Genomic DNA, 27,026 nt, shown 5'->3' on the forward strand with positions numbered 1-27,026 from the left:
AGAAGGGGATCACGGGACCCTAGGACACTGCGACCGTCATAAATACGAATCAGTTGCCAAGCGTCTTGAATTCTGATCATGCGATAATGGGAATGTTACAGCAGTTGTAACTGTGAAAAATGGTCGTTAAGTCCTCTTTTCCCCCCAGTGGCATTGTAATTGCGAATGAACTGTTGTAAATCGAGGACTACCTGGACTCAATTTAAACCGGAGGAAAATGCATTTACACTGGGGTCTGAGAATCCAATCTGGCAACTTCTGTCCCCAAAGAGATTATTATCCTGGGTGAGAATCGCGGGAGGATTTTGGAAGCAACCGAGACCACGTTGTGTTTATCTCACATTTTTACTATTAGTTAACTAAGGATAAAACTCTGTGAAAAAGAAAAAGAAAATCCCAACAGAAACAAGAAATAGCAAAAAAAATGAAATTAGAATTAAAAAGAGAGGAAGGAGAAGAGGAAGGAGAAGAAAGAGTAGGAAAATAAGGCAAGGAAGTAAATACAATGTGATCCCTTGATTTACAATCGTTTTAGGGACCAGACGGCATTGCAAAAAAAAGTGTGTTACGACCATCATTCACTTACGACCACCCGTTGGAGCATCCCTAGTCACGTGATCAAAATTCGGACGCTTGGCAACTGACTTGCATTTATGACGGTGGTTCATACAATCTCCTTCCGACAAGCAGAGTCAACGGGAAAGCCCAACTCACTTAGCGACCGTGTGACTAACTTAACAACTGCAGGGATTCGCTTAACAAATTTTGGCAAGAAGAGTCGTCAAATGAGATAAACTCACTTAACAACTGCCTCGCTTAGCAACAGGAACTTACTTCCCAGGTCAATTGTGAACCATCCATGCAGCTAAAAAAGAAGAAGAAAAGGAACCCCCCCTCCCCAAAAAGGACCCAAAATCCTGTATTTTCCAATTCAGCCAAACTCGAGGGACAAAATTAGACAACTGAAAATTGCTTCCAAAGAAGAACATTTTATTATGTAAATAAAGATCAAACCACCATCATAGTTGCGTTCACATATATGCCCGAGTAGCAACAGACAGGAAAAACATAGAAATCTGTAAAATATGTCTTTCCTGTAAGCCAGGAAGAACATGTGTAACCCTCAATAAGATTTCTTCTGTTTGATATGCAGGAAATGGATGAGAGGTATGAGGTTTTTAATCTACTTAAATACGCAATATATAGATCCTTAAGAGTTATGTAGATTAAAGTGGTCCTTGAACAAGCATCCCATCACAAACCCAATTGAAAATGTAGTGGAGAAAACAACACAGCATTTTCACACACACACACACACACACACACAGACAGACACACACACACACTTGTTGTGAAGCATTCTTGCTATCTCTTAATCTTGTTTTAAAACCCTTCTTAACCTCACTCACTTTGAAGAGGTGAGGACTTCAACTCCCAGAATTCCCCAGCCAGCTGGCCAGTGAATTATGGGAGTTGAAGTCCCCACCTCTTCAAAGCATCCTTGGTTCAAAGTGTCCTTGGGGGAAGAAAAGAAAAAAAAGAGAAATTCAACACAATTGCCACTCCGCTCAACGTGTGACTGATAAAATGCCATTTTTGCCCTTGCGTACAAGTATAATTTGTGCTAGTAGTTCCTGACTCCAGGGGGCAGTTCTCATTTTCGCTTCAAAGCCAAAGAGCCAGCGCTGTCCGAAGACGTCTCCGTGGCCATGTGGCCGGCATCACTCAACCCCTGAAGGCGCACAGAACGCTGTTCCCTTCCCACCAAAGGTGGTTCCTATTTTTCTACTTGCATTTTATTACATGCTTTCGAACTGCTAGGTTGGCAGAAGCCGGGACAAGTAACGGGGGCTCACTCCGTTATGCGGCGCTCGGGAATGGAACCGCCAAACTGCCGACCTTTCTGATCGACAAACTTAGCGTCTTAGCTACTGAGGCACCACGTCCCTTTAAATGTCACTTGGTTCATGAGTGTTAACCTGTTATCCCCCTCTTCTCCCCCACCCACCCACCCCCGATCCAGAAAGTGTATTGAATTTTGACCCCAATAAAAACACTGAAAACAATGGTGAACGGATGGCCAATCCACTTAAGAAGTCATTCTACGCACGAAACCAAGTATGGGGTGAATCGAGCGCTGAAACCCCGCGAGAATGAATTTTTTAGTAGAATAGGCGATCGGTTTCCCTGGCAGTGGACAAAGAGAGGTAGCAGCCAAGCCGAGAGACTCAAGTATCTCCTCTCTTCTCCCTATTTAAAGGCATGGTTTTGGACTAAAAATATTTGAGAAAGTCTCATTGCTTCCTTTGCACTTATATTCATGCTGTACTTGTGGGTCTCCAGGATCCCCTGGGGAAAAAGATCCTCCTCCTGATGGACCTCGGGGATCTCTTCTCTGGAAAGCGCCTCAATCAGAGTCGCTGTCCTCCTGCTTGGCGGAATTGACGGCGGAGGCCAGCTCTTCCTCCTGGCCCCTCAGGCGCTCTCCTGCGAGAAGAGAGGGGGTCAAGCGGAGGGGCCTCCTGGGACCACAGAAGGTCAAAGGGCCCTCAAGGGGGGGGGTTTCGGTGCATCCAAGAAGCCCCCATTTCCCACCAAGAGCTCATCAAAAGAGCCACAAATTTCCTGATAAAGGTAGTCCTCGACTTACAACAGTTCATTTAGTGACCGTTGGAAGCGACAATGGCATTGAAAACATTTGACTTATGACCATTTTTCGTACTTGTGACCATTGCAGCGTCCCCAGAGTCACCGGATCAAAATCCAGACACTTTGGCACCTGGTTCGTATTTACGACGGTCCTTGGATCACGTGATCCACCTTTGCGACCTTTTGACAAGCGAAGTCCATGATTCACTTAACAACCGGGGGGACTACAAACTGCATGAACTTAAGTTTAAGTTGAATCATTCAACAACGGTGGAAGGTTCCTAAAATGGGAGGGGGGGCAGAGACTCACTTAACAACTGTCTCGCTTAGCAGTGGAAATTTTGGGCTAGGTTGTGGTCATAGGTCGAGGACTTCCTGAACTTACAACCCTGTTCTGAAGTTCGGATTTTGGGCCCTTAGTGAACCTGCATTTGTGGCTGTTTGCAGCACCGTGGAGTCACGTGATCTCGGTTTATGACGATTTCACCGAAAACCAACATTTTTCCAAAAACACTTGTCATATACCGCCCTGTTTGCGTTATGACGGCAGTCTTTGCTGCAACAGGTGGTCATAAAAAACGGGTCTGGTCACTTGGGCGTCCTGCTTTACGACGACCATAATGGGCAGGCTCCATTACAGCCGTAAGTCGAGGACTATCTGTATCACGATTGGTAGAAATATCCAAAGGCTCGGAAAAGGGTAAAGGAGGAACGGATGCCGGTGTTGGATGGGAAGGAAGGCTGGTTGGACGTAGAATTCGAACCATGATGTGTCCCTCAGCAAATGGGCTCAGAACATTTGCAATATTGGCTTGGGGGGGGGGGGGGTTGGCTGTGGAGATTCTCAAGTTGTCCGGGTCGTGGTCGCCCAAAAGTGCTTTTTTTCAGGAGGCAAATGGACTTTCTTTGAAGACGTTTCACTTCTCATCCAAGAAGCTTCTTCAGCTCTGAGTGGGAACGGAAGGATTTATACTCCTTGCAGACAGCTGGTCATTTGCATCCTCTGAGAGGGTCATTGAGGCCACTTGGAGGCTTACCTGTGTCCTCAGGGTCACCTGAGTGGGGCAAATGGGGGTGGGGCCTTCTTGGAACTGCTGAAAGGACTCCTGTGTTGTAGACAGGAGATAAGTGATGTCGTATCCCCCCCACCTCCTTTGTTGGGAGAGGGTTCAATTTTGACATAGATGACCTCTTGGACCCCCCTTTCAAACCAGAGGTCCCCTCTGTCCAAAATGTGGACTTTGCTGTCTTCAAAAGAGCGGCCTCTGTCTTTCAAATGCAAGTGGAAGTGCTGAATCTCATCCCGATGGGTTTGTTCTCCTATGTCGCGCATTTGTGAAGCGGTTGTTTTGTTTCCCGCAATGTACAGATCTGCACTACTTTGCCCTGCTCAGGTGACACCGAGGACAAACCTCCAAGTGGCCTCAATGACTCTCTAAAAAAGGATGCAAACGACCAGCTCTGTCTGCAAAGAGTGTAAGTCCGTTTTTCCCTCCACCATCTAGTCAGAGCTGAAGAAGCTTCTTGGATGAGAAGCGAAACGTCTTCAAAGGAAAACAAATAAGTCCAGTTGACTCTTGGGGGGGGAAAAAAAGCACCTTTGGGACTTTTGGGGTGGGGGTGGGGAGAATGAGAAATGACTGGGGCACTGCTACATTTCTACCCCGCAGACCAAACTCACGGATCAGCTCGGCGATGGCCCTCTGGGTCCGTTTTTCCAATTTTTCCAGTTTTTTGGCAACATCCCGCTTCAGGTCCCTGAAGCGGGAACAAGACAGGAAAAGAAATGAAGTTAATCAAAGCTCCAGGCGGTGGGGGTAGACTACAAGATTTCCAAGGTCCCTTCACCCATTCCGTTCCCTATCAGCCATCCACTTTCTAAATGCCACTTGAGCACAGAGCTACGATCCTAAGCACAGCCTTCCTCCTATAATTGGGGAAGAGTCGGCAGAACCAGGGGGTGGGGAGGTGCGGAGTGAAAAGGGGGACCAGCCTAGAATCACTATACAGCCACAAAAGGAATACGTCCAACCCTCTTTGAATGCCTTTGCTCTTCTCCCTTAGGTAATGCCCTTATCTCTCGTAGCAGGTGCTGAATTCCTAATACACAGATTTTCAGCAATGAATCGCTTTAGTTGGAGGATTCCTGTGCAAAGGCTTTCAGCAATGAATCAATATAGTTGAACCTTCAAATGCACACAAAGGGCACAACTGCCTCACGGCAAACTGAGGCATTTGGGAAGGCTTTAAAAAGCAACTTTTTGTCTCTGCTCTCGTGGAGATAAACGTTCCTACTCACCAGTCAGGCTTCCTGGGAGCGAGATTTGCCAGGTCCTGTAAGGAATAAAAACAAAGGGGAGAGTTTAATGGGGAAAGCTCCCCTCTCCTTTTCAAGAGCCGCTTTTCAGTAAAATGACATTACTGGTCTTACGCGAGGGGGCCTTACCACTTCTTCGATGATCAGTTCCGGTTTAGCTGCCTCCAGCTGTTCCTTCACTTTGTCTTCCACTAGAGAGAGGAAGAGACCATCATGAGAGATGGGAAAGGAAGGGGGTGAAAGTGTTAAGACACCCCTTGTCTATTGGGGTGCCAAGAGGACCTCCCCAACAGAAGGCCCAATCAGGCTTGTTCCCCTAGAGACCTACCTGAATCAAGGCAGCCATCTGCTGGGACTCCCGGCTGACGTTGCGGCACCTTTCAGACACAGGAGAACGTGGCTCCGTCACCTGTGCTGAATTCTTCTTGTTTGTGGGCTCCGTGAGGGACCAAAGCCACTCTGGAGGGGTGGTGAAGCAAAGAGGGGCACCCTGTGAGGTCGAGGAGAGTCGCAGCTCTCCTGGAACCCCGGGGTTCATTTTCCCTCTCAGCCATGGCAAGAAGAAGAGGCAGCTAAAGATGGCTGCCACAAAGCTGTGACAACCGATGACCATCTGAGACTAATGCTGGAGCAAAGCAGTGAACAGTGGCTGGATCTGGGAGAGAGGATTTTCTTTAAATTTAACCCCAAGGAACAATTTACAACTATTTGCTGAGAACTATCTGTAAAAGGAGCATCCGAGCATTCTGAGAATTTATCAGACCGGAAGTGAGGTGCGTGGGAGAGAAAAATAATAAATTTTGAAAGACACAGAAAATTACTCTAAAATTGGGAGAAGTGGTACTAGGAAGGCATTTTGAAATGCTGGAATCATTTACTTATAAAACTTATTCTGCTTTCACAATCGTTCTATAACCAAAAGAACGCTTGATTAGTGGCAATACTGAAACAGTGCCACCTGCTGACTAAAGGGAAACTTACAGTCTGGGAAGATCTAAATGAAGAGTTGTGAAAATATCCATTGGATTATTTTTAACTATCCTATGACTACTGGAGAGCCAGATAAAGAAATGTTAGAAGATTGGAACTTGTAAAGGGGATGAAAAGAGGCTTTGGATAACTTTTGGGTTTATTTAAGTGGAACTGACGGTTTCTCCATGGGATACAAAGAACTGGGACTAGTGCACCCCTTGAAGGGTAGCTTAAGGACCGAATAAATAGTTCTTGGACTGCTGGACTAAAACTTAAATTTTTAAGTTAAAAAATAAAACAAGATACCTTATAAGGCAGAAATGGGTGGAATTTTGAAGGAGATGGCATTACTCTTTCAAAGCACAAAAGACGCCATGGAGAAAAGATTTAAGGAGATTATGGGGAGAAAATGGAAAATATCATATGAGGGATGATGAGTAAAGAACAAGACGTCCAGGAAAGGGAGGCACCTGAAGAAGAAACAAAGGAAGAAGGCAAAGAGGAGACAGCAATGGAAATAACAATGATTAATGAATTGAACCAAATGTAATAAGAGAGTTGGAAGATATGTTTGAAAGGGAGAGAGGGACCTGGGCAGAACATTTGAGAATTAGACAGTGGAAGAGGGTAGACAGAAATAAAGAGCCAAGAGAGGAATTTGAGAGGCAATTTTAAAAAAGCATAGCAATTAAATTACTGAAGCAGGCAAGAGTTGATGGATAGATAATTCCTTTTTTGTTGCTCTTCTGAATATTTCCTTCTCTCTCTCTCTCTCTCTCTCTCTCTCTCTCTCTCTCTTCTTTTTTAGATGGGTGACATGATTAGAAATTAGGATAGAAAGAAAAAGCCTTTTAATAAGGATGACAGGACTAAAGCTAGAATAAGTGGTAGAAGTAAGAGAGACCTCGCAGGTGTCAACTACCTTGGCCTTAAGACTGAAAAGAGGGCATCCATTTTTTTCGGGTAAGGAAAGGGGAGGGTGGAAGAGGAGGAGGAGGGAGGGAGGGAGGAGAAGGGGAGGATATGGATGAGAAAGGGAGAAAAAGGGGGAAAGGAGAATGGGGGAGATGAAAAAGGAGAAGATGGAGAAGGAGAAATAAAAATGCAAAAGGAGAAGATAAATTAGAGAAGATGATATAGGAGGAAGAGGATAGGAGGGGAGATGGAGGAAGAGAAGGAGAAGATAGACAAGGAGAAAAGAAGGAGGAGAAAAAGAAAGAGAGGGACAAAGAGAAGGACATAATGCCTTCTTTGCTAGCTTCCTGGATGGCTATTTCCAGGAAGGGCTGGACAAGGCAGACTGAACGGTCCCCTCCTACGGAGCTACCTGAAGCTGGCTTGGCATTGGGCACCACCCTTTCCTTCAGCTCCACATCTTCCGGGGTGTAATTCCGCAACTTCAGCTCCCTAAAAAGAGAAGGAAGGAAAAGGAAGACGATTATGAAAGAGTACAGGCTCCCTCTACCAACGAAGCTGCACTGCTGCATTTGAAGCAATTCTGCCCGGTTGGAGTTGGACTTGCAGCTTCCTGCTGGCTTCCCCAATGACTCCGTTGTGGGATTCAATTAATGACGGCAACTGAAACTGCAGGGATTTCAGTCATTAAACAACGCAGTCGCGCTTTAGAACCGCATTACTTAGGGGTGGACAATCTGGTCCCAATTGCTGTCGCAAGTTGAGGACTCCCTATCCTTGCTTTGTCACCAACCGTACTGGTAGTCCTCGGCTTACGACAATTGAGCCCCAAATTTCTGTTGCTAAGTGAAATATTTGTTCTGCATTTTACCACCTTTTACAGCCCCTCACAATTGTTAAGTGAATCACTGTAACTGTTAAATTAGGCACGTGGTCGTTAAATGAATCTGGTTTCTTCATTGATTTTGCTTGTCGGAAGTTTGTAAAAGGGGACTGCATGACGCTGGCACGTTGCAACCGTCATAAATACGAGTCAGTTGACAAGCATCTAAATTTTGACCGTGGGGATGCTGCAACGGTCGTAAGTGTGAAAAACGGTCCTAAGTCCCTTTTTTCTGTGCTGTTGTAACTTCGAACAGTCACTAAATGAATGGTTGTAATTTGAGGACTTGTTGTAATTTGAGGACTTTCTAATTCACATCTTTTTTAACGTCCTTGTCTAGTTCCTTTTTCTTTTTTTTGCCCCTGTTTACTTTTTCTGGAATTTTACATTTCAAGCTTCTGAATGAAACAAAAAAAAAATACAGATTGAAATAAAAATATAAATGAATTCCACCCAACTCCAGAGAGTTTATCCCTAGGGGAGTAAAAACCCATCTCGATCCATGCACAGAAGGGGCCCTTGCACCAGTGCAGTGTTTCTCAACCTTGGTGACTTTAAGTCCTGTGGACTTCAACACCCAGAATCCCCCAGCCAGCTGGCTGGGGGATTCTGGGAGTTGAAGTCCACAAGACTTAAAGTCACCAAGGTTGAGAAACACTTGCACCACTAGGAGAGCGGGCTGAGTTAATCTGCAAAAAGTTGCAATCCTCACATTGTGCACTAGGTGGAGACGTCGCCCTTTCCTTCAGCTCCTCTGCAGCTTCCAACAGCCCTTCCTGGCCAGGAGGACTTACAAGGGAATAAGAGCTGGGAGGGACCTTGGAGGTCATCCAGTCCAACCCCCTGCTCTGGCAGGAGACCCTATATGCCGCTTCAGACAAGTGGCTCTCCAGCCTCTTCTTCATGTCTGTGGAGATTCTCTGCCTTCCAGGTCATGGCTTCCCCAAAGGTGCTTTTTCAAGAGGCAACACATCTTTTTCTATGAAGACGTTTCGCTTCTCATCCATGGAGCTTCTTCTGCTCTGACTGGGTGGTGGAGAATGGAAGGATTTATATTCCTTGCAACACAGGAGTCCTTTCAATCAGTTCCAAGAAGGCTTCACACCCCATTTGCACCACTCGGGTGACCCTGAGGACACAGACCAACTTCCAAGCGGCCTCAACGACTCTCTAAAAGGAAGCAAATGACCAGCTGTCTGCAAGGAGTATAAATCCTTCCATTCCCCACCATCCTTTCAAACCAGAGGTCCCCTCTGCCCAAAATGTGGACTATACAATACAATACAATACAATACACTAGCAGAGTTGGAAGGGACCTTGGAGGTCTTCTAGTCCAACCCCCTGCCTAGGCAGGAAACCCTATACCGTTTCAGACAAATGGCTATCCAACATCTTCTTAAAGACTTCCAGTGTTGGGGCATTCACAACGTCTGGAGGCACTGATTAATTGTTCTAACTGTCAGGATGCTATCTATGCTATCTTCAAAAGAGTGGCCTTTGTCTTTCTCCTATGTTGAGCCACGCATTTGTGAAGCGGTTGTTTTGTTTCCCCAATGTACAGATCTGCACTACTTTGCCCTGCTCAGGTGACACCGAGGACAAACCTCCAAGTGGCCTCAATGGCTCCCTCAAAGGATGCAAATGACCAGCTCTGTCTGCAAGGAGTATAAATCCTTTTTTTCCTCCACCATCCAGTCAGAGCTGAAGAAGCTTCTTGGATGAGAAGCTAAACGTCTTCAAAGGAAAACAAATAAGTCCAGTTGCCTCTTGGGGGGGGGGGGGGGAAAAAGCACCTTTTGGGATGATCTCTTCTTAAAGACTTCCAGTGTTGGAAGTCCCTTCTTTTCTCTTAGCCAAACCCAAATCCTGCAGCTGTTTTACACGTTTTAGTCTCCAAGGCTTTTAACATCTTAGTTGCTCTTCTTTGCTCTTCGCCCGGTGTTTCTCTACATCGAGACTCACAGCATTTAAAGCAATGGGACGGCCTGCGTACACAGGCAATTTGCTGAGGAAATTAGAACAATTAGAACAATTCTGGTCCTCCGTTTTTTTCCTTATCTGGAGAGGTAAGGCTGGAATGCTCTCCAGATTGCAAGCGCTTCCTGTCATGGCACTTATTTTTCTCATTTTTTAAAAGAGCGTGGAAGGTTGGTATACAGAGGCCTGAACAGCCCTTGAAAAATGAGGAATGTGGAACAGATAAGCAGAGTGTGGAGGGAACGTTATGCCTGCAAAACGGTTATTCACCTTCCCACCTCCCACCCCAAAAAAATTAAGGAGAACGTGAAGCAGCCAATAGCAACAAACAGAAACAGAACTAAAAATAAAATTATCTCTGTTTAGAATCAGCTAGGAACAGTTCAGATAGGATAAAAGTCAGTTTTTTAAAAAAAGTCGGTCGATGCCAAAGGAACAGTAAAAGTTGGTGTTTTCATGTCTTTGAAACATTTAAACTGAGGTTGGCTGTATTAGTTAACACTGCTAAACAAAAAAAAAATAGTCAGCAATAGGACATGTCGCCATATTATTATTATTTGTAAGACTTTTCTCTTTATATTACTTTATAAAGAATTCAAGGCAGTGAAGGTAGGTAATAGGAGCTAAGAGCCATGGTGGTGCAGTGGTTAGAATGCAGTATTGCAGGCTAATTCTGCCCATTGCCAGCAGTTCGATCCTGACCAGCTCAAGGTTGACTCAGCCTCCCATCCTTCTGAGATGGGTAAAATGAGGACCTGGAGGGTTGGGGGGCAAGAGGCTGACTCTGTAAACAGCTTAGAGGGGGCTGTAAAAGCACTGTGAAGCGGTAACTATTGCTCTTTGCTAATATTCCTTCCTCCTATTTCCCCAAACAACAACCCTGTGAGGTGGGGTGGGTTAAGAGAGAGGCACTGGCCTAAAGTCACCCAGACAGTTTTAATGGCTAAGGCAGGACTAGAACTCACCATCTCCTGGTGATTGGCCCAAAGTCACCCAGCTTTCATTCCTAAGGTGGGACTAGAACTCACCGTCTTCTGGTTTCTAAGCCAGCAACTTAACCCCGATGCCAAACTGGCTCTTTTATTTCAACTTAAAATTTTAATTTTATATCCCTTGAAAATAGGAACTCCGCCAGTGAACACATTAAAAGATGTCAGGCTGTTTAACTTAAAAACTGCAGTGATTCGCTTGACAAGTGTGGCAAAAAAAGGTCTTTGCCCTGAGAAACAACTTACTTCACAACCCACTTTGCGATCGTAACCTGAGGATTTTCTGTAGTCTTTCTCATCTAGGGGCTGAGTATACTTTAAGAGAAAAGACTTGGGGATTTAAATAGTAATTCCTAAAACAGATTTGGTCATTGAACCCTTAGAAACTGATTTTATTTCCCTCTCCAAAGGTTGTCTGTGACCTCTAGACTGGGGACAAAGGAAACATTTATTGTTTGAGACGTGGGGGGGGGGGGGACCGGGGCAGGGTTCCCAGCCAAAAATCACACAGGCAGCTTGGAACAGAGCCCACCTCCACAAGTTGGATGCGCAAATTCTAAATTTACTATATGCTCTAAATTTAAACCTATCAAGGGCAGCATTGAGGAAGGCTGGTTTAACCGACAGGCAAACAGAGATTAGATCAGGGTTTACTTCAGCTGCCTACCAGATACAGCTTAGTCCTCGACTTGTGACCACCATGGAGCCCCCAACTTTCCATTGCTAAGCAAGATGTTGTTAAGTGAGTTTTGCCGCATTTTACCAACATTTCTTGCCACAAGTGGTTAAGTGAATTATGGCACTTGTTAGTAACACGGTCATTAAGTGAATCCGGCTTCTCCCCATTGACTCTGCTTGGCAGACAGCCGCAAAGGGGGATGAGCCAGCTGCCAAGCGTCTGAATTTCGATCACCTGACCACGGGGATACTGCAACGGTCGTAAGTGTGCAAAAGAGATCTAAATCCCTTTTTTCAGGGCTGTTGTAACCTTGGTCACTAAGTGAACTGATGTTAAGTCGAGGACCAGCTGTGTCTAGAGTGCAGTCTCATTAAGACCACCTAGCACGTGGGGTTCTTCTTACACCTGTGGACACACCTGTTCACAGACAGAGCGCCCGACTCCGAAGAGGAAGGAGGAGGAATCAACCTGGGCTTAAAAGAGCCATGCAGACAGTCCCAAACAGGGCCAAGTCCTCGGCTTACTCATTTAGCCACCCTTCGAAGTTAACAATGGCACTGGGGGGTGGGAAACGGACTTGTGACCGCTTTTCACACTTATGACCATCACGCAAAGTATTGGTAGTACCGTTTTATAAAGCCTCAGTAAGGGCAGACCTGGAATGCTTCATCCAGTTTTGGTGACCAATATTACAAAAAAAGATGGGGAAAAGTGGGAGGGAGACAGGAGGGAAGGAAGGAGGGAGGAAGGGAAGGAAGGAAGAAGAAAAGAGAAAGGGAGGGAGGAAGCTTTTAAGATGGCCTGGAGGCTAAAACTTATGAAGAACGGTTGCAGGAACTGGGAATATGTCTAGTTTAATAGAAAGAAGGAGTAGGGGAGACATGATAGCAGTGTTCCGATATCTCAGGGGTTGCCACAAAGAAGAGGGAGTCAAACTATTCTCCAAAGCACCTGAGGGCAGAACAAGAAGCAATGGGTGGAAACTAATCAAGGAGAGAAGCAACTTAGAACTGAGGAGAAACTTCCTGACAGTGAGAACAATTAATCAGTGGAACAGAAGTTGCCTCCAGAAGTTGTGAATGCTCCAACACTGGAGGCTTTTAAGAAGGGACTGGACAGCCACTTGTCTGAAATAGTAAAGGGTCTCCTGCTTGAGCAGGGGGCTGGACTAGATGACCTCAAAGGTCCCTTCCAACTCTGTTGTTCTGTTCTATTCTGAGAAATATATTTCAAGAAAAATCTTTGCAAAACAGACCCACAGGTTATGACTGCCTGCAACTCTGCTTACCAAACCAACCGGACATCTACCTACTATATGGGGGTGGGGGTGGGGGAAACCCCCCACCAACAGAGTAAACAGGCAAATCCAACAGCAGAGTTAAACTTCAAAGCCTTTTGTTATCCAAGACTGTGTAGCTTTTGTTTTGAAAGTGACTGCTATTTTTTTCCTCTCCTGTGTACATCTGTGCGTGTCTCTGTGCACCTCTGCAGCCCTTTCGGTTCGGCTGCCCACAAAGGTCACAGGTTCCCCGCCCCCCCCCCACCTACATTAATAGCCCACCCCAGGTTTAAAGAGATGAATGGCAGGAGCTTTTCCTTGATTCCTAATCAATATTACTAGTAAAATAAACAAAATACGTAACATTCTCAAGAAAGTAGGCAGGAATAGCATGGATTTGGTGGAGAGGCTGGTCAGGAGAAGGAAGGAAGGGAAGAGAAGGGAGAGAGAGGAAGAAAGGGAGGGAAGGTGGAGGGAAGGAAGGAAGCAAGAAGGGAAGGAAGGAAGGAGGGGAGGGAGGGAAAGAAGGAAGGGGGGAAGGAAGAAATAAAGGAATGAAAGTACTCCTGACTTAATAAGAAGGAAGAGACTTTCCACAGATAATTTTGTCAAAAATTTCAAATTTAACTGGGTATTTTTAAAGACAATTGACACTTGCCAAGAGACCGTGTGGGGTTCAAACCACTGTGATGGACTTCTTTAAAGACGGTTTTTAAAAAAATAAAACAAATAATTTTTAATCTTTGTTTTCAAACATAACTGAAACTTGCAAAATACAGGACGGGGCTCCGTGAGAAGAAAGGGACTGTTTTTTTTTTTTAAAAAAAAATTCAATTTATAAAAATTTCAGTTGGGTGTTTCCAAATACAAAGATACAGGGGGGGGGGTGTTGGCGGGGCTTATATATCTCTATGAACTCTGTTGTCCTGGTCCAACTTTCCTGATCTGTTTTTCCTCCCCCCCACCCCCCGGGTGACAGGGAGAATAACCAGAGACTCACTTGTGCTTGGGGGCGCCTTCGTCCTCCTCCTCCTCCTCCTGCAGCCGGCTGTCGCCTTTCAGCAGCTTTACCTGCGGTGCCTCGCTCTCGTTTTGCTGGGGAGAGAAGGAAGGAGGGAGAGAGAGAGAGAGAGAGAGAGAAGGAAAAAGAAAGAAGAGAATTAACAGGATATGGGTAGTCCTCGAATTACGACCACACTGGAGCCACCAAAGGTCTGCTGCTAAGCAAGGCGGTGGTGGGTAAGGGAATGTTTGGCCCGCTTGACGACCTTTCTCGCCGCAGTTGTTCAGAGAATCTCTGCAGTTGTTAAGCGGGTAACGTGGTCATTATGACTACCCTCACCAGAAGGGCGCAAAAGGCGGTCACGTGACCTCGGGACACTGCAACTCTCATAAATACCTGTGACAGAATTGGAAGGAGCCTTAAGAGATCATCTACTCCAACCCCCTGACCATCTATCTATCCATCCTCTTTTTTTGTCTTTCCTACTCTCCCATTCCTTCCACCTTCCTTTCTTCCTCCTTTTTCCTTCCTTCCTTCCATCCTATCTTTCCTTCCTATCATTCCTTCCTTCCTTCCTTTCCTCTCCTCCCTTTTCCTTCCTTCCTGTCTTTCCATACTATCTTTCCATCCTTTTGTTTCCTTTTTCTCTTCTTCCCTCCCTTCCTTTTCCTTCCTTCCGGTCTTCCCATCCTTTTTCTCTTCCTCCCTCCCTCCCACCCTCCCTTTTCCTTCCTTCCCTCCTTCTGCCTTTTTCCTTCCTTCCTCCCCTCCATCCCCTCTCCCTCCCCTTCTCCACCCTCCCTCCCTTCCATCTTCTCTTCCTTTCCTCCCCCACACTCCTCCTCTGACCGACCTCTCCACCAAAGGAGCCATATAGCCTTTATTGTCATTGTACAAAATAAATACAACGAAATTGGTTTTAGCCCTCTGGTACAATCCATGGCAAAAAATACAAACAACACAAATGGTATAAGGAACAGTCCCAATGCAAGTAATTAGGGGGGGAAAGAGAAAGGATTAACTTATTAATGCTTAATGGAAAGGGGGGGGCCTCCTGGACACCCATAAAACCCCTGAAATCCGATCCTTTCTTCCTGAGAGGCCCCCAGATGAAAGCCAGGGACAGAGATAAGGAAGGCCAGAACCATCATGGATGCCACGAGGTCACTGGGAGGGCTGCCCTTCATTTGGGGGGTGGGTGGGGGGATGGGGAGGAGGGCTGAGAGATCAGGGAGGTTGAGAAGAGCCGCTTGTTCCACCCACCTCTCCCCTTCCCTCCGTCCAAGCACTGAGGAAGCAACAACACGGAGTCCTTGATTTACAACCCTTCGTTTAGTGACTGATGTTATCGTGGCAAAACTGGCTTGTCCAGGTTTCACACTTAGAATCGTTGCCGTGTCCCCCTGGTCCTGTGTTCAAAATACAGGCGCTTGGCGGCTGACTCCTATTTATGACAGTCGCAGTGTTCGGGGGGGGGGCATATGATCCTCTTTTGCGACCTTCCGCCAAGCCTAGTCTGCGGGGGGGGGAAGCCAGATTCACTTAAAAACCGTGGGGACTCATTGAGCCAGCGCAGCAATTCACTTAGCAACTGTGCCAAGAAAGGTGACAAAAACGGGGTGGGTGGGTCAGAACTCATTTAACAACTGCCTCGGTTAGCCACGGAAATTTGGAGCTCCACTGTGGACGTTAAGCCGAGGAGTGCTTGCGACACCTGTATGCTTAGGAAAAAGGAGGGATTTTTGCAAGGTTCCTCGATTTTCAAGCATTGCGAAAAAGACGGAAGGATCTTTTGAGTTACACCTCGGTGTGTGTGTGTGTGTGTGTGTGTGTGTGTGTGCGTGCACACACACACACACACACACACTTTCCGAGTGGAACCTGAACGGATATCAAAAGGAACGACAAGATGCAACTCACCCCGGAGGAAAGCCGAGGGGCTCCTATCACTTTTGTGTTAAAAGCACAACCTCTTGGTGAGCGTTTATTTCCTGCATTTTCACCCCCATTGCCAGCATAAAAAGCCTCATTCGCTCGGTGCAAATTGTTGGGCTCCCCCCCCCCACCCGTAAGATAAAAAAAAATAAAAATAACCATTCCTAACAGCAACCAACTTTTTGCAGACGGTGGAGGGGAGTGTGGTGGTGGCAAAATTCTACTTTCACTGCCAAAATTCACCTGCAGACCTGTTTGTGTTAACCGTCAAAGGCAGCCTAGACCACAGGGGCACATGGGGAACACGTTCGTTTCGAGTCGCACCAAGCCAATGTGGGACGCTTTTTGCATGCGTTAATTAAAATGTTACATCTTGAGTGCAAAGACAGACCCGTAAGTGGATCTTTTCCCCCCTGCAGCTGATCATTGGCCCACTTTCTTCAAGCGGGGAAAAGTTTGCTTGCTCAGCTCCAAAACTTTTTTTAAAAAAATTATAATTAAAACATCTCCCATGCAGGGAATGCTTGACTTAGGAGCGCCATGGAAACCAAAATTGCTGTCGCTAACCAAGACAGTTGTTAGGTGAGTTTGGCGCCACTTCACCACCTTCCTTGCCGCCGTTGTTAAGCAAGTCCTTCAGTTTGTCACACGGTTGTTCAGTGAATCCAGGCTTCCCCATGGACTCTGCTTGCCAGAAAGTTGCAAATCAAGTGACTCTCGGGACATTGCAACCGTCATAAATGCGAGTCAGTTGCCAAACGTCCAGATTTTGATGACGTGACCACAGGAAGCTGCGACGGTTGTTGTTAAGAGTGGAGAAAATGGTCGTGAGTCACTCTTTCCAGTGCCGTTGTCACTTCGAATGGTTCCTAAATGAACTCAAGTACTTACCTGCACGCCTCTTTCTCTCTCTCGGACAAAAAGTTTTTTCCTTTGCATTCGCCACTTCAACGAAATCTCTACACCGGGCAACTTACAAAACCAAGAGGTTAAATTTTAAGGGGGCAAAAACAGACTGGGTGGAATGTGGCTCTGCATGCCGTTAATTCTCCAAGTCCTTGTAAACCGTTGTGTTTAAAGCTACCAGGTTCTGCTCTCTGTTTATGCACAATTAATCCTCCCTTCACTTTGGTTATTTATACCGAGGCCCCCGGCTGGCGCCAACAGGTTTAAAAATACAACTGCAAGTTTTCAAGACTTGTCAGATCTCCTAGGCCGAACCCAAAACTTTCCTCCACTTTCTGCTTGAGAGCGAAACGGAGCACAAGGTGGGTCTTATTTTTGAAAAAGGAGAAGCGGAACGGTTAGACCAGAGGTGGCTTAATCCTGGCCAAGCAGGATCGCTCCTGAGGTCAATGACCCGAGGTGGAAAATTAGAAAGTCACCTTGGAAAGGTGTGTGCAAATCCATTGGACGGGGGTGGGTGGGGGGGGGGGTTGTTATATTTTGTTGTCACAAGAAACCAGAAAGGGGAATTAAGGTGCCTCTGGGCTCACTTTGGCCAGGCAGAAGTATATTTTGTAAATAAATCAGCCTTATTTTGCCCCCCAGCTGCATTTCTTTTTTCCTTTAGTTGACCAAGAACTTCCAAGTTTTTTAAATTAGGAGGAGACAGACTGATTGACGGACTGCAGAAATCTAGCTTCTGCAAGACATCAGGCTAGGAACTGTGAGTTCTAGTCCCGTCAGGCATGAGAGGCAGCTGGGAGACTTTGAGCCAATCACCAGGAGACCACCAATCACCAACTCACAGGGTGATTGTTATGGGGAAAATAGGAGGGAGAAGGAATATTAGATATAGTTTCCACCTTGAGATACTTCTTAAAAAATATATGAAAGTGGGATAAACCATCGCTGGAGGCCTTCAAGAAGAGTTTGGAATCAGGAAGAGGGGAGTAGGGGAGAAGAAAGGGAAGAAAGAAAGGGTAAGGAGAGGAGGGAGGAAGTAGTGATGGGAGGGAGAGTGAAAAGAAAAGAAAAAAAATAGGATGGTGACAATATAAAATAGGTGTATGGGGCGGTAAGCAAAGCAACCAGAATGTATATCTTAACCCAGAATGTATATCTTAACTCTGCAGAGCTGGCTGGGGAATTCTGGGAGTTGAAGTCCACAAGTCTTAAAGTTGCCAAGTTTGGACACCCCTGTCTTAACCCTTTATAAGGAGAAATAAATAGGCAAAAGTGGCAAAGATAAACAAGAACAATAAACATGGGAATATATACTTGTTAGCTATATATGAGAGAATAAAAATAAAAACTTATTTTTTTAAAAAAAGAGTTTGGAACCTGTCTGGGATGGTATAAAGTCTCCTGCTGAAGCAGGGGCTGGACTAGATGACCTCCAAGGTCTCTTCCAAACCTGTGATTCTAGGAAACAGAGACTGCCACAAGCAGTAACTACCGGGCAAGGGGGGGATAGAATGAAATGAGATTTGAAATCAAGTTTAGATTTTTCTCTTCGGCGTATTTTTGGGGATGAAACTGCCAGGGATGAAACTGCCAGAAACTTGCTGGACTAAAGGAAGGGGCTTCTAGGGACTTTTTGTGATTCTGCAGAAGGAACCATTGCGATGGGAGTTTCCCACCAGTGTGAAAAGCGTGCAAATTTCTTTGGCTGGCCCTCCTCAGAGGAAATGGGTGAAGGGTCTCCAGTTCCAGAGGTGTCAGAACTACAATTCCCAGAATTCCAGAGCATAGCGCAGGCGGGACGGTAAGGGACGCGGCTATAAAACATGTACAATTAGCCCTCGACTTACAACAGTTCATTTAGTGACCGTTCAGTTACAATAGCACTGGGGGGGAAAAGGGACTTAAAAGTTTTTTTTTCTCACAAGCATCGCACGATCGCCCATGGTCGCGTGATCAAAATTCAGACGCCTGGCAACTGGCTCGTATTTACGATGGTCGCCGTGTCCCAGGGGGTCCACATGATCCTCCTTTTGGGACCTTCTGACAAGCAAAGCCAATGGAGAAGCCGAATTCGCTTAACAACCGTGTGGATAACTTAAGAACGGCAGGGATTCGCTTAACAACCGCGGCAAGGAAGGTTATCAAAAGGGACTTAACAACCGTCTCACTTAGCGGGGGAAATTTGTGCTCAATTCTCTTGGTATAAGTCAAGGACTACTTTTAGAAAGTATCAGGCTGGGGAAAATTGGTGTGTGGTGTGTGTGTGTGTGTGTGTGTCACATGGCTGAAAAGAGGACAAAGCCTAACTTTAATCTAATCTAATCCAATCAGTCAGAATCGGATTTAGAAAAGAGCGTTTATCGTATCTCGCAGCCAAAGCTGCCAACGTGGAGCAGTTCCAGATGTGGGACCCAGAATGCTCAGCTGTGTGGGAAACTCAGACACACACCCCCTCTGGAAATTGTTGTTAGATATTGTGCACCCACATTAAGGAATCGCTCCCACGGTTCTTGTGCCCTCCAGACTTAAATTGTAGTTTCAAGGCACGGGGGATCCTCTCGGCTTATGACCATAATGGAGCCCAACATTTGCTGCAAAGTGAGACAGCTATTGGGTCAGTCCTGCCCCGCTTTTGCGACCTTTCTTGCCAACAATTGTTCAGGGGGCCCAGAGTTGTCCATTCAGTCAGACGGTTGTGAACCGAATCAGGCTCCTCCGTTGACTTTGGTTAAAAGAAAGCCGCAAAAGGGGATGGGATGTGGGACACTGCCACCTCATCGTGCTGCAAGACGTAAGTGTGAGGACTGGCTGTAATAATTGCTGCTGTGACTTCAAGCAGTCGCTAAACGAATGGTTGTAAGTGGAGGAGTTCCTGCAGTGCAAGCTAAATATCCAATACACAGGAAGGGCCCTGTTCGGAATTCAGGCTAATAGTTTACACTTGACTTCAGAATGAATTTAAATAATTAAATATGATTCATATCCGGCCTTTATTACTTTTAGAAACCAGAAACATCAGCAACATATCCACACACCTTCCGCCTCTTATTTCCCCCAAATCAATAACCCTCTGTGGAGGGATGGGCTGAGACAGGGGGCCAGGCCCAAAGTCTCCCAGCTAAGGCGGGACTAGAACTCACCCTCCCCTATTAATCCTGGTGCCTGGACCAGTAGAGCAAACTGGACCTCGGAGTCTTAAAGATAAATTTACTCAGAAGAAGCAGCCACTGAATTCTGAGGATACCATTTTGAAAACTTTCAACGGTTTTCATGGGTTGGCAAAGGTTTATATGCAGGTGTTTTCTGCTAGGTAAAATCCAAACATCTGCATAAACGTTTCTGAATATAACAGAACTGAAACTTGACTAGGAATTGCCCAGGATTTTGGAACCAGTCACCAAAATGTGTCAACTTCAGTCCAGTTATATATTTATAAACCGGGCTATTTTAAGAGACGTATTAATGTTTTTGAAAAAGTCCAGAAGCCCCAATCCCTCCTTTCAAGCAACGTTTCCAGTCACAAGAAGAATGTGCTAAAGGAGCAACAGTCAAAGCAGAATATCAAGAAACAGAGGAAAATGAGATTACAAGTAGTCCTTGACTTACAAGTTCATTTAGTGACAGTTCAAACTTACAACAGCATTGAAAAACAGTGTTTTCACACGTACAGCATGCCCAAAATTCAGGTGCTCAGCAGCTGACTTATTTATGACGGTTGCAATGTCCCTGGTGGTCATGTGACCTTCTGCCAAGACAAGTCAGGGGGGAGGCCAGATTCGCTTAACGACCGTGTGACTAACTTAATGACCTCAGGGATTCGCTTAACAACTGAAGCAAGAAAGGCTTTAAAACTGGGTAAAACCCACTTAAAGACTGTCGTGCTTAGCAATGGAAAGTTTGGGCTCAACTGTGGTCGTAAGTCGAGGACTACCTGTACATACCAAGAAACAGAGAGAAAAACGAGATTAGAAAGCTAGCAGGCGTTCTAAACTCCCATTTTATTGCTAGCTGCAATTTCCAGAAAGAGATGAATCTCTTTCTGAGGGGGCTTGAGACAAAACGAAATCACGCACTTTTCATGGGATTGCTCGTGCCCCTCTTCCTGTGAAAAGAAGAAGCCTTCGAGCACCCATGCAGGGGCTTGTTGTGAGTATAGCTCACTTCCACAAGCTCACAAATCTTCTAGAACTTAAAACGAATCCACCTGCTACGCTTCACAGCAAAGGGAAAATACGACATTGCTGATCGGGAAGATATTAAAGTGATTCCACTTCCTAAGGGATAACATAACTTCCAAACTGTGGTTGAAGAAAAAGAGGGAGGCAGTTTGGTCTAGTGGTTAAGGCAGCAGGCTAGAAAGGGGGAGATGGTGAGTTCTAGTCCCACTTTACACCTGAAAAACAGCTGAGTGACTCCAGGCCAATCACCAGGGGACGGGTGTGTTCTAGTCCCATCCACCCATGAAAGTTGGCTGGGTGACCTTGGGCCAATAACCAGGAGACTGGTGGGCAAAATATACAACTAACTTGCTTAACACCAGAAATTTTGGGCTCAATTGTGGTTATAAGTCAAGGATTATCTTATTATTTTGACCCTGAAATACATTGCTTCACAGGTGGTCCTCGGCTTGCAACTGTTGATTTAGTGACTGCTCGAAGTTACAACGGCAGGGAAAAAAAGCAACACATGACTCTTCTTCACACTTACGACACTAAGGTTGCAAAAGGGGATCACATGACCCCAGGACACTGCAACCGTCATAAATACGAGTCAGTTGCCAAGCATCCAAATTTTGATCACATGACTCTGGGGATGTTGCAACAGTTGTAAGACACTTCTTTCAGCGTTATAGCTTTGAATGGTAACAATGAACTGTTGTTAAGTTGAGGAATAGGTGTACTTCCATTTTCTGCCAAAAACCACATTTGTTTAACAACTGCGGTGTTTCCTTAACGTTAAGATCCCTGCAAAAGTATGTGGCTGTGGGATTCCAGGAGTTGAAATCCACCCACCACTCGACTTAGTTCAACTGCAGATATTCCTCAATTTGCAAACAGCATTGGGGACCAGGGCTCCCGTTGCTAAGGTTGCTAAGTGAATCACACCTCCTTTCACAGGCCGTGGTTGTTAAGCGAATCAGTGCATTGTTCATTGTTGAAAAACACATATTAATAATAATATTAATTTTATTGGCGTTATTATTGTTAATAATAATAATAAAATAAAACCACCCACAACCTAAAGAGACCTCGCTGCTAGCCATTACAATACAGGTAAGGGGACGATGGGCGTTGTAGTCCCTAACCTCGGGCCCGATACTTTCCAGGGCTAAATAAGAGAATGCAAATGGAGGGCATAGAACAAGGAAGGCGGGCCTGCCACTGGGATGGGCTTTGTAGTCCCTGTTTGGCAATGCGCATGCGCGAGTGACGTCACCTGCCAGCATGTTTCCCACCACAGGCTTCCCCCCACCCCACCCCCAGGCCGGCTGAGCCTCCAGAGCCGCCTCCTGGTCCTCTGAGGCGGCTCCCGGCCCTCTTTACCTTCTTGGCCGCCCCGGTGCGCTCCCTCAACGCCTTCAGCCGCTCCCTTCGCCGCAGCGCCTCTTCCTGCAAACCGCCGGCCTCGGACGCCATCTTCGGATCTACTGCGCAAGCGCGACGGAGGGATAACCGCGCGTCCGCCGGGAAGCCGAACGAGAGCAGATCGATGACGCCAGGGACTGCCAGGCGAGCGCCGAGCGCATCGCTCGAGGAGTGAAAGTTTGCAGGGAGGAGGGAAAAGTTGAGTGGGTCGTTGTGGCAGAGTTCTCTGAGCATATGCAGAGTGCAGGAAGGCTGTAGAATGGGTGATGGCTGTGGAAGAGAGCCTGAACCTCTATTTTTTCCACCTGGCTTGGTCAGTTTAAGACGGGTGGACTTACCCTCTTCTTCAAACTTGTTGGCTGGGGGATTCTGGGAGTTGAAGTCCACTCATCTTAAAGCAGCCAATTTTGAAAGACACTGCTCTGATTATTTTACCAGGAACACATTAGGATTGCCCCCTACTTGCCTGTCATGTACAGGTAGTCCTTGACTTGCAATGGTTCGTTTAGTGACTAAAGTTATCCCGGCACTGAAAAAAGTGACACGATCATTTTTCACACAACCGTTGCAGCAACCCCACATGATTGAAATTCGGAGGCTTGGCAACTGGCTCATATTTACGACGGCTGCAATGTCCTGGGGTCACGTGATCCCCTTTTGCAACCTTCTGACTAGCAAACGTCGATGAAAAGTCAGATTCACTTAACAACTGACTTACCCACTTAACAATCATGGCAAAAAAAAAAATCTCAAATATTGGGTGTGACTCATTTAACAACTGCCTCGCTTAGCAACAGAAATTCCTCTTTCAATTGTGGTCATAAGTGGTCCTAAATGAAATCCATCCTAAATCCTGAACCCGCCTCAAGAACTAAAACTGTGTTTAGTTCAAAGAAGCCAGATTCAAGATTCGTGCCACCACCGTGTTACTAATTTCACAACTGCCGTGATTCACTTAGCGACAGTGGCAAGGAAAGTCATAAAGTGGGGCAAAACTCAGTTAACAAGTGTCTTGGTTTAACAATGGAAATTTTGGAACCAATTGTGGCCCTGATTTCTTTCTTGATATTTCAATTCCCTTCTGCATTCACACAACAGACGGAACCCAGAAGATGCAAATAATCAATGGAACAGCCTGCCTTCCAGAATTGTGGGTGATCCATTGCTGGAGGGTTTCAAGAAAAGATTGGACAGCTAAGTGACCGGGTTTATATATATAAGGTCATATAAAGTCATTTAAAGTAGTGCGTATAGTCAAGGCTGTGGTTTTCCCAGTTGCAATGGATGGCTGTGAAGGTTGGACCATAAGGAAGGCTGAGTGCCAAAGAATGGAGGCCTTTGAACTCTGGTGCTGGAGAAGACTCCTTGCAGATCAAACCAGTCAGCCCTAGAGGAGATCAACCCTGACTGCTCTTTAGAAGGCCAGATCCTGAAGAGGAAACTCAAATACTTTGGCCACCTAATGAGAAGGAAGAAGGACTCCCTGGAGAAGAGCCTCATGCTGGGAACGATGGAGGGCAAAAGAAGAAGGGGACGGCAGAGAATGAGGTGACTGGATGGAGTTAATGAAGCAGCTGGCGTGAGCTTCAATGGATTTCGGAGGATGGTAGAGGACAGGAAGGCCTGGAAGAACGTTGTCCATGGGGCCACAATGGGCCGGACACGACTTTGCAACAAACAACAAAAATAATGTCTCTGGCTCGAGCAGCAGGGATGGACTAGAGGACCTCCGAGGTACCTTCCAGAGCTATGACTCCACGATTCACACCATGACCTGTGTTGTGCATTTACATAGCCAGGAAAAGAAAGGCCTCATCTTTGGGAGAGGAGGATTGTATGAACGGACAAAGTGGAGTCCAGCAGGTGCACCCTAACCTTAAAATATTAATGGTCATGTTTGCGAGTCTCAAACTATATAATTTTCATAACGGGAGCCCCTACCTTCCTAGCCCAAACCTGCACTCCCAGGCAGTTGCATTCACACAATTGGGTGGAACCTGCAAGATGGATCCTTTCGCACAACGCTCTATGCCAGCGATGGCAAAACTTTTTAGCACTGAGTGCCGAAAAAGTCGCATAGAAGCGTTGCATGCACACACACACTCGTCTGGGCCACGCTCCGGAAAAGCCGAACTTCCAGGTTCTAGCGCACATGCACACCCGATGATCAGCTGGCTGGCACGCATGGACAGGCCGGTTTTCAGCACTGCCACGCACATGAAGGGATCATACTCTGGAAAAGCCGGGTTCTGGCTTGTCCGCATGAGCAAAAACAGTTTTCGACACTGCCATGCATGCAAAGGATAGCTGATCGTCACATGCGCACGCGCACCAGGAACCCGTAAGACAAACAGGCAAGGCTGTGCGTGCCAGGCGACATGGGCATGCATGCCACTTTGGGCACGCGTGGCATAGGTTTGCCCTCATGGCTCTATGCCTTTCTTTCCTGGTATCTGCCAACCAGAGAGGGACAACAAAGACAACACCTGGGCAGAGGGGCATCTCCCAGGGGAGAGGAAAGTTGCGTGAACAAAGTGGGGTTCAGCAGATGTACCTTCAAAGATCAATGGCTGCATTTCCAAGCCTGGAACCTACCAGGTGTTGCTGAGAATTCGGGGTCCTTCCTCCCTGCACCCCTTCCTAGTTGCATTCACACAACAAATGGAACCCAGAGGACGCATCCTTTCCCACAATGCCCTGCGCCCTTAAACCTTAAGTGAGTAACAACCGCATCTGGAAGCCTGAAATCTTAACAGTATTTCAATAAATGCTGTGCCTCTCCTCCTAGCGGAAACTTGCACCTCCACCCCAGAGAGAGTTGCATTCACACAACAGGTAGAACCCGGAAGAGGCACTTTGTTTACACAACACCAGTGTCCCTAATCCTTAAACAATAAATCAGTGTTTGCAAGCCCAAAACATCATATTATTTCAATAATGGGAATCCGTCTCCTCTTAGCTCGAACCTGCAGCCTGGGGGAGCTGCGTTCACACAACAAGCAGAACCCAGAAAATTGATCTAACCCTTAAAGCAGGGCTGTGCAAATTTGGGAACTTTAAGACTTGTGGACTTCAACTCCCAGAATTCCCCAGCCGGCTTAAAGATTGTATTTGCAAGTATTTCCATAATGGGGGTCTTTGTCCTCCTAGCCCAAATCTACACACCCAGGGAGTTGCATTCACACAACAAGTGGAACCGAGAAGGTTCATCCTTCCACACAATGCCTCTTAAAACAATTTAATGACGGCGTTTGCAAGCTTGGAATATTAACAGTATTTCGATCATGGGTCTCCTTATAGCAGCACCCCTGGAGAGCTGCATTCACACAACAAGTGGAACCCGGAAGATTCATCCGTTCACACAACACCTTATGCACCTCTAACTCTAAAAAAAAACCCCTTTTTAAAACAATCGCGTTGCAATACTTCCATCATGGGGATATACCTTTCTTCCCAGTTTCCTCCTAACCCAAACCCGCACCCAGGATTGTTGTATTGCATTCCCACAACAGGTGGAATACGGAAGGCGCCTCTCTCCGCACACAATGCCCGCGCCTCCACGCCGCCCGTCCTCCCGGGGAAACAAAGGCACCTGCGCGCAGGGCAACCTCCCCGGCGGAAGAGGGTCGTGTGAACGCGGGCGGAGCAGCGGGTCGGCGGAGGGGCGCACCTGCGCTCCGCCCGCTGCGCCTCCCCGGAGCCCGTCCGGGCTGCGAATCAGGCGGCGGCAGAGGAGGAGCGAGCCAGAGCTGGGCAGCAGCTCCCGAGCGCAGCGCAGCCCGAATCGGGAGCCGTGGCATGGCGAAGGAAGGGCGGCCGGCAGCGCTGCCCGGCCGCGCTTAGAGCGACCGAGCGCCGCAGAGCCTTGCGGGGAGAGCGCGGTCCGGGATGGCTTCCAAGGAGCGGCTCTACGAGCTGTGGATGCTCTACTTCGCCAAGGTGAGCCCGGCTCTCGGCCTCGCCTCGCCTCACCTGCAGCCTCACCTGCGGCGGGGTTGGGATCGGGTGGGGGAGGGAGCTGGGCTGACACGCGGGGTTCGAAGGGGAACGTGGGAAGGGAGTCCTGTGGGGAGACGGGAGGAGGGCGCGCCTCTGCGGTTGCTTGGATCGGGAGGGGAGGGTGGGGGGTTGCCTTGCTTGGTGTTGAGTTCTCTTCCCCCCATCTCTCCTTCCTCTTCTCTTCCTCTTCCTCCTTCCTTTTCTTCCCGTTCCCTGCCTCCTTCTCCTCCTCTTCCTTCTTCTCCCCTTCCTGCTTCCTTTCTACTTCCCCCTTCCCCTCTTCCTCCTTCGTTTCCTCCTTTTCTTCCTCCTTCCTCTTCCTCCTCTCCTACCTCTTCCTCCTTCCTCTTCTTCGTCTTTTCTACTTCCCTTTCCCTCTTCCTCCTCTTCCTCCTTCTCTTCTTTTCTATTTCCCCTTCCCACTTCCCCTCTGCCTCCTTCTTTTCCTCCTTTCTCTTCCCCTTCCTCCTCCTCCTCTTCTGCTTTTCTACTTCCCCTTCCCCTTCCTCCTTTGCCTTCTGTTCCTCCTTCCTCTCATCTTCCTCTTCCTCCTCCTCGTCTTTCTTTTTCTCCTTTCCTTTTCCACTTCTTTCTCCTCTTCCTCCTTCTTTTCCTCATTCTCCTCTTCACCTTCCTCCTTCTCTTCCTCCTCTTCCTCCTCCTCTCCCTCTCCCTCACCTCCTCCTCTTCCTTTTCCTCTCCTTCTTCCCCCCTCCTCCTTATCTCTCCACTCCTGGGAGTATCAGTTTCCTGTCTATTCTAATGGGAGGACAGGTATTTCTTAGAACTTACCTAGCACACCTGTCCAGGTGAGCTCCACATCCTATTCCACCTGCTCCTCCTGTTCCTGGCCCAGCCTTGCTCCCTGGGGTCCACCTTGCCTCCCTCCCGGGCCGCCTGCATCCTTTCCTCCCTCCCTCCTTCCCTCCCTTACC

General features: G+C 47.0%; 2 protein-coding genes across 3 annotated transcripts in view; one reads left to right on the plus strand and one right to left on the minus strand.

Moving 5' to 3' along the window:
• Positions 1-973: 973 nt before the first annotated feature.
• CCDC12 (coiled-coil domain containing 12) lies at positions 974-22,210 on the minus strand. Its single transcript, XM_081971512.1, has 7 exons — positions 22,051-22,210; positions 13,661-13,755; positions 7,266-7,345; positions 5,096-5,157; positions 4,949-4,983; positions 4,331-4,407; positions 974-2,487 (listed from the first exon to the last, which is right to left on the minus strand). The coding sequence occupies exons 1-7, from the start codon at positions 22,141-22,143 to the stop codon at positions 2,408-2,410; spliced, it is 522 nt and encodes a 173-aa protein (XP_081827638.1). The 5' UTR covers positions 22,144-22,210; the 3' UTR covers positions 974-2,407.
• A 3,073-nt stretch (positions 22,211-25,283) lies between these two features.
• Positions 25,284-27,026, plus strand: part of NBEAL2 (neurobeachin like 2) — a 153,282-nt gene continuing 151,539 nt past the window's right edge. For both annotated transcript variants that reach the window (XM_081971510.1, XM_081971507.1), the window contains exon 1: positions 25,284-26,031. In XM_081971510.1, coding sequence (XP_081827636.1) covers positions 25,981-26,031 — 51 coding nt within the window. In that variant the 5' untranslated portion in view covers positions 25,284-25,980. The remainder of the gene's footprint in view (positions 26,032-27,026) is intronic.

Source organism: Natrix helvetica (assembly GCF_964273705.1).
Source record: "Natrix helvetica genome assembly, chromosome: Z".
Taxonomy (NCBI): domain Eukaryota; kingdom Metazoa; phylum Chordata; class Lepidosauria; order Squamata; family Natricidae; genus Natrix; species Natrix helvetica.

What these genes read in the sequence shown, in the direction of transcription:
- CCDC12 (XM_081971512.1), bottom strand. Translation starts at nt 22,143, where the DNA reads ATGGCGTCCGAGGCCGGCGGTTTGCAGGAAGAGGCGCTGCGGCGAAGG. An exon ending in AACTGATCATCGAAGAAGTG is followed by an intron (nt 4,984 to 5,095) that starts GTAAGGCCCCCT and finishes TATTCCTTACAG; the next exon opens with GACCTGGCAAATCTCGCTCC. An exon ending in GCTCCCAGGAAGCCTGACTG is followed by an intron (nt 4,408 to 4,948) that starts GTGAGTAGGAAC and finishes TTCCCGCTTCAG; the next exon opens with GGACCTGAAGCGGGATGTTG.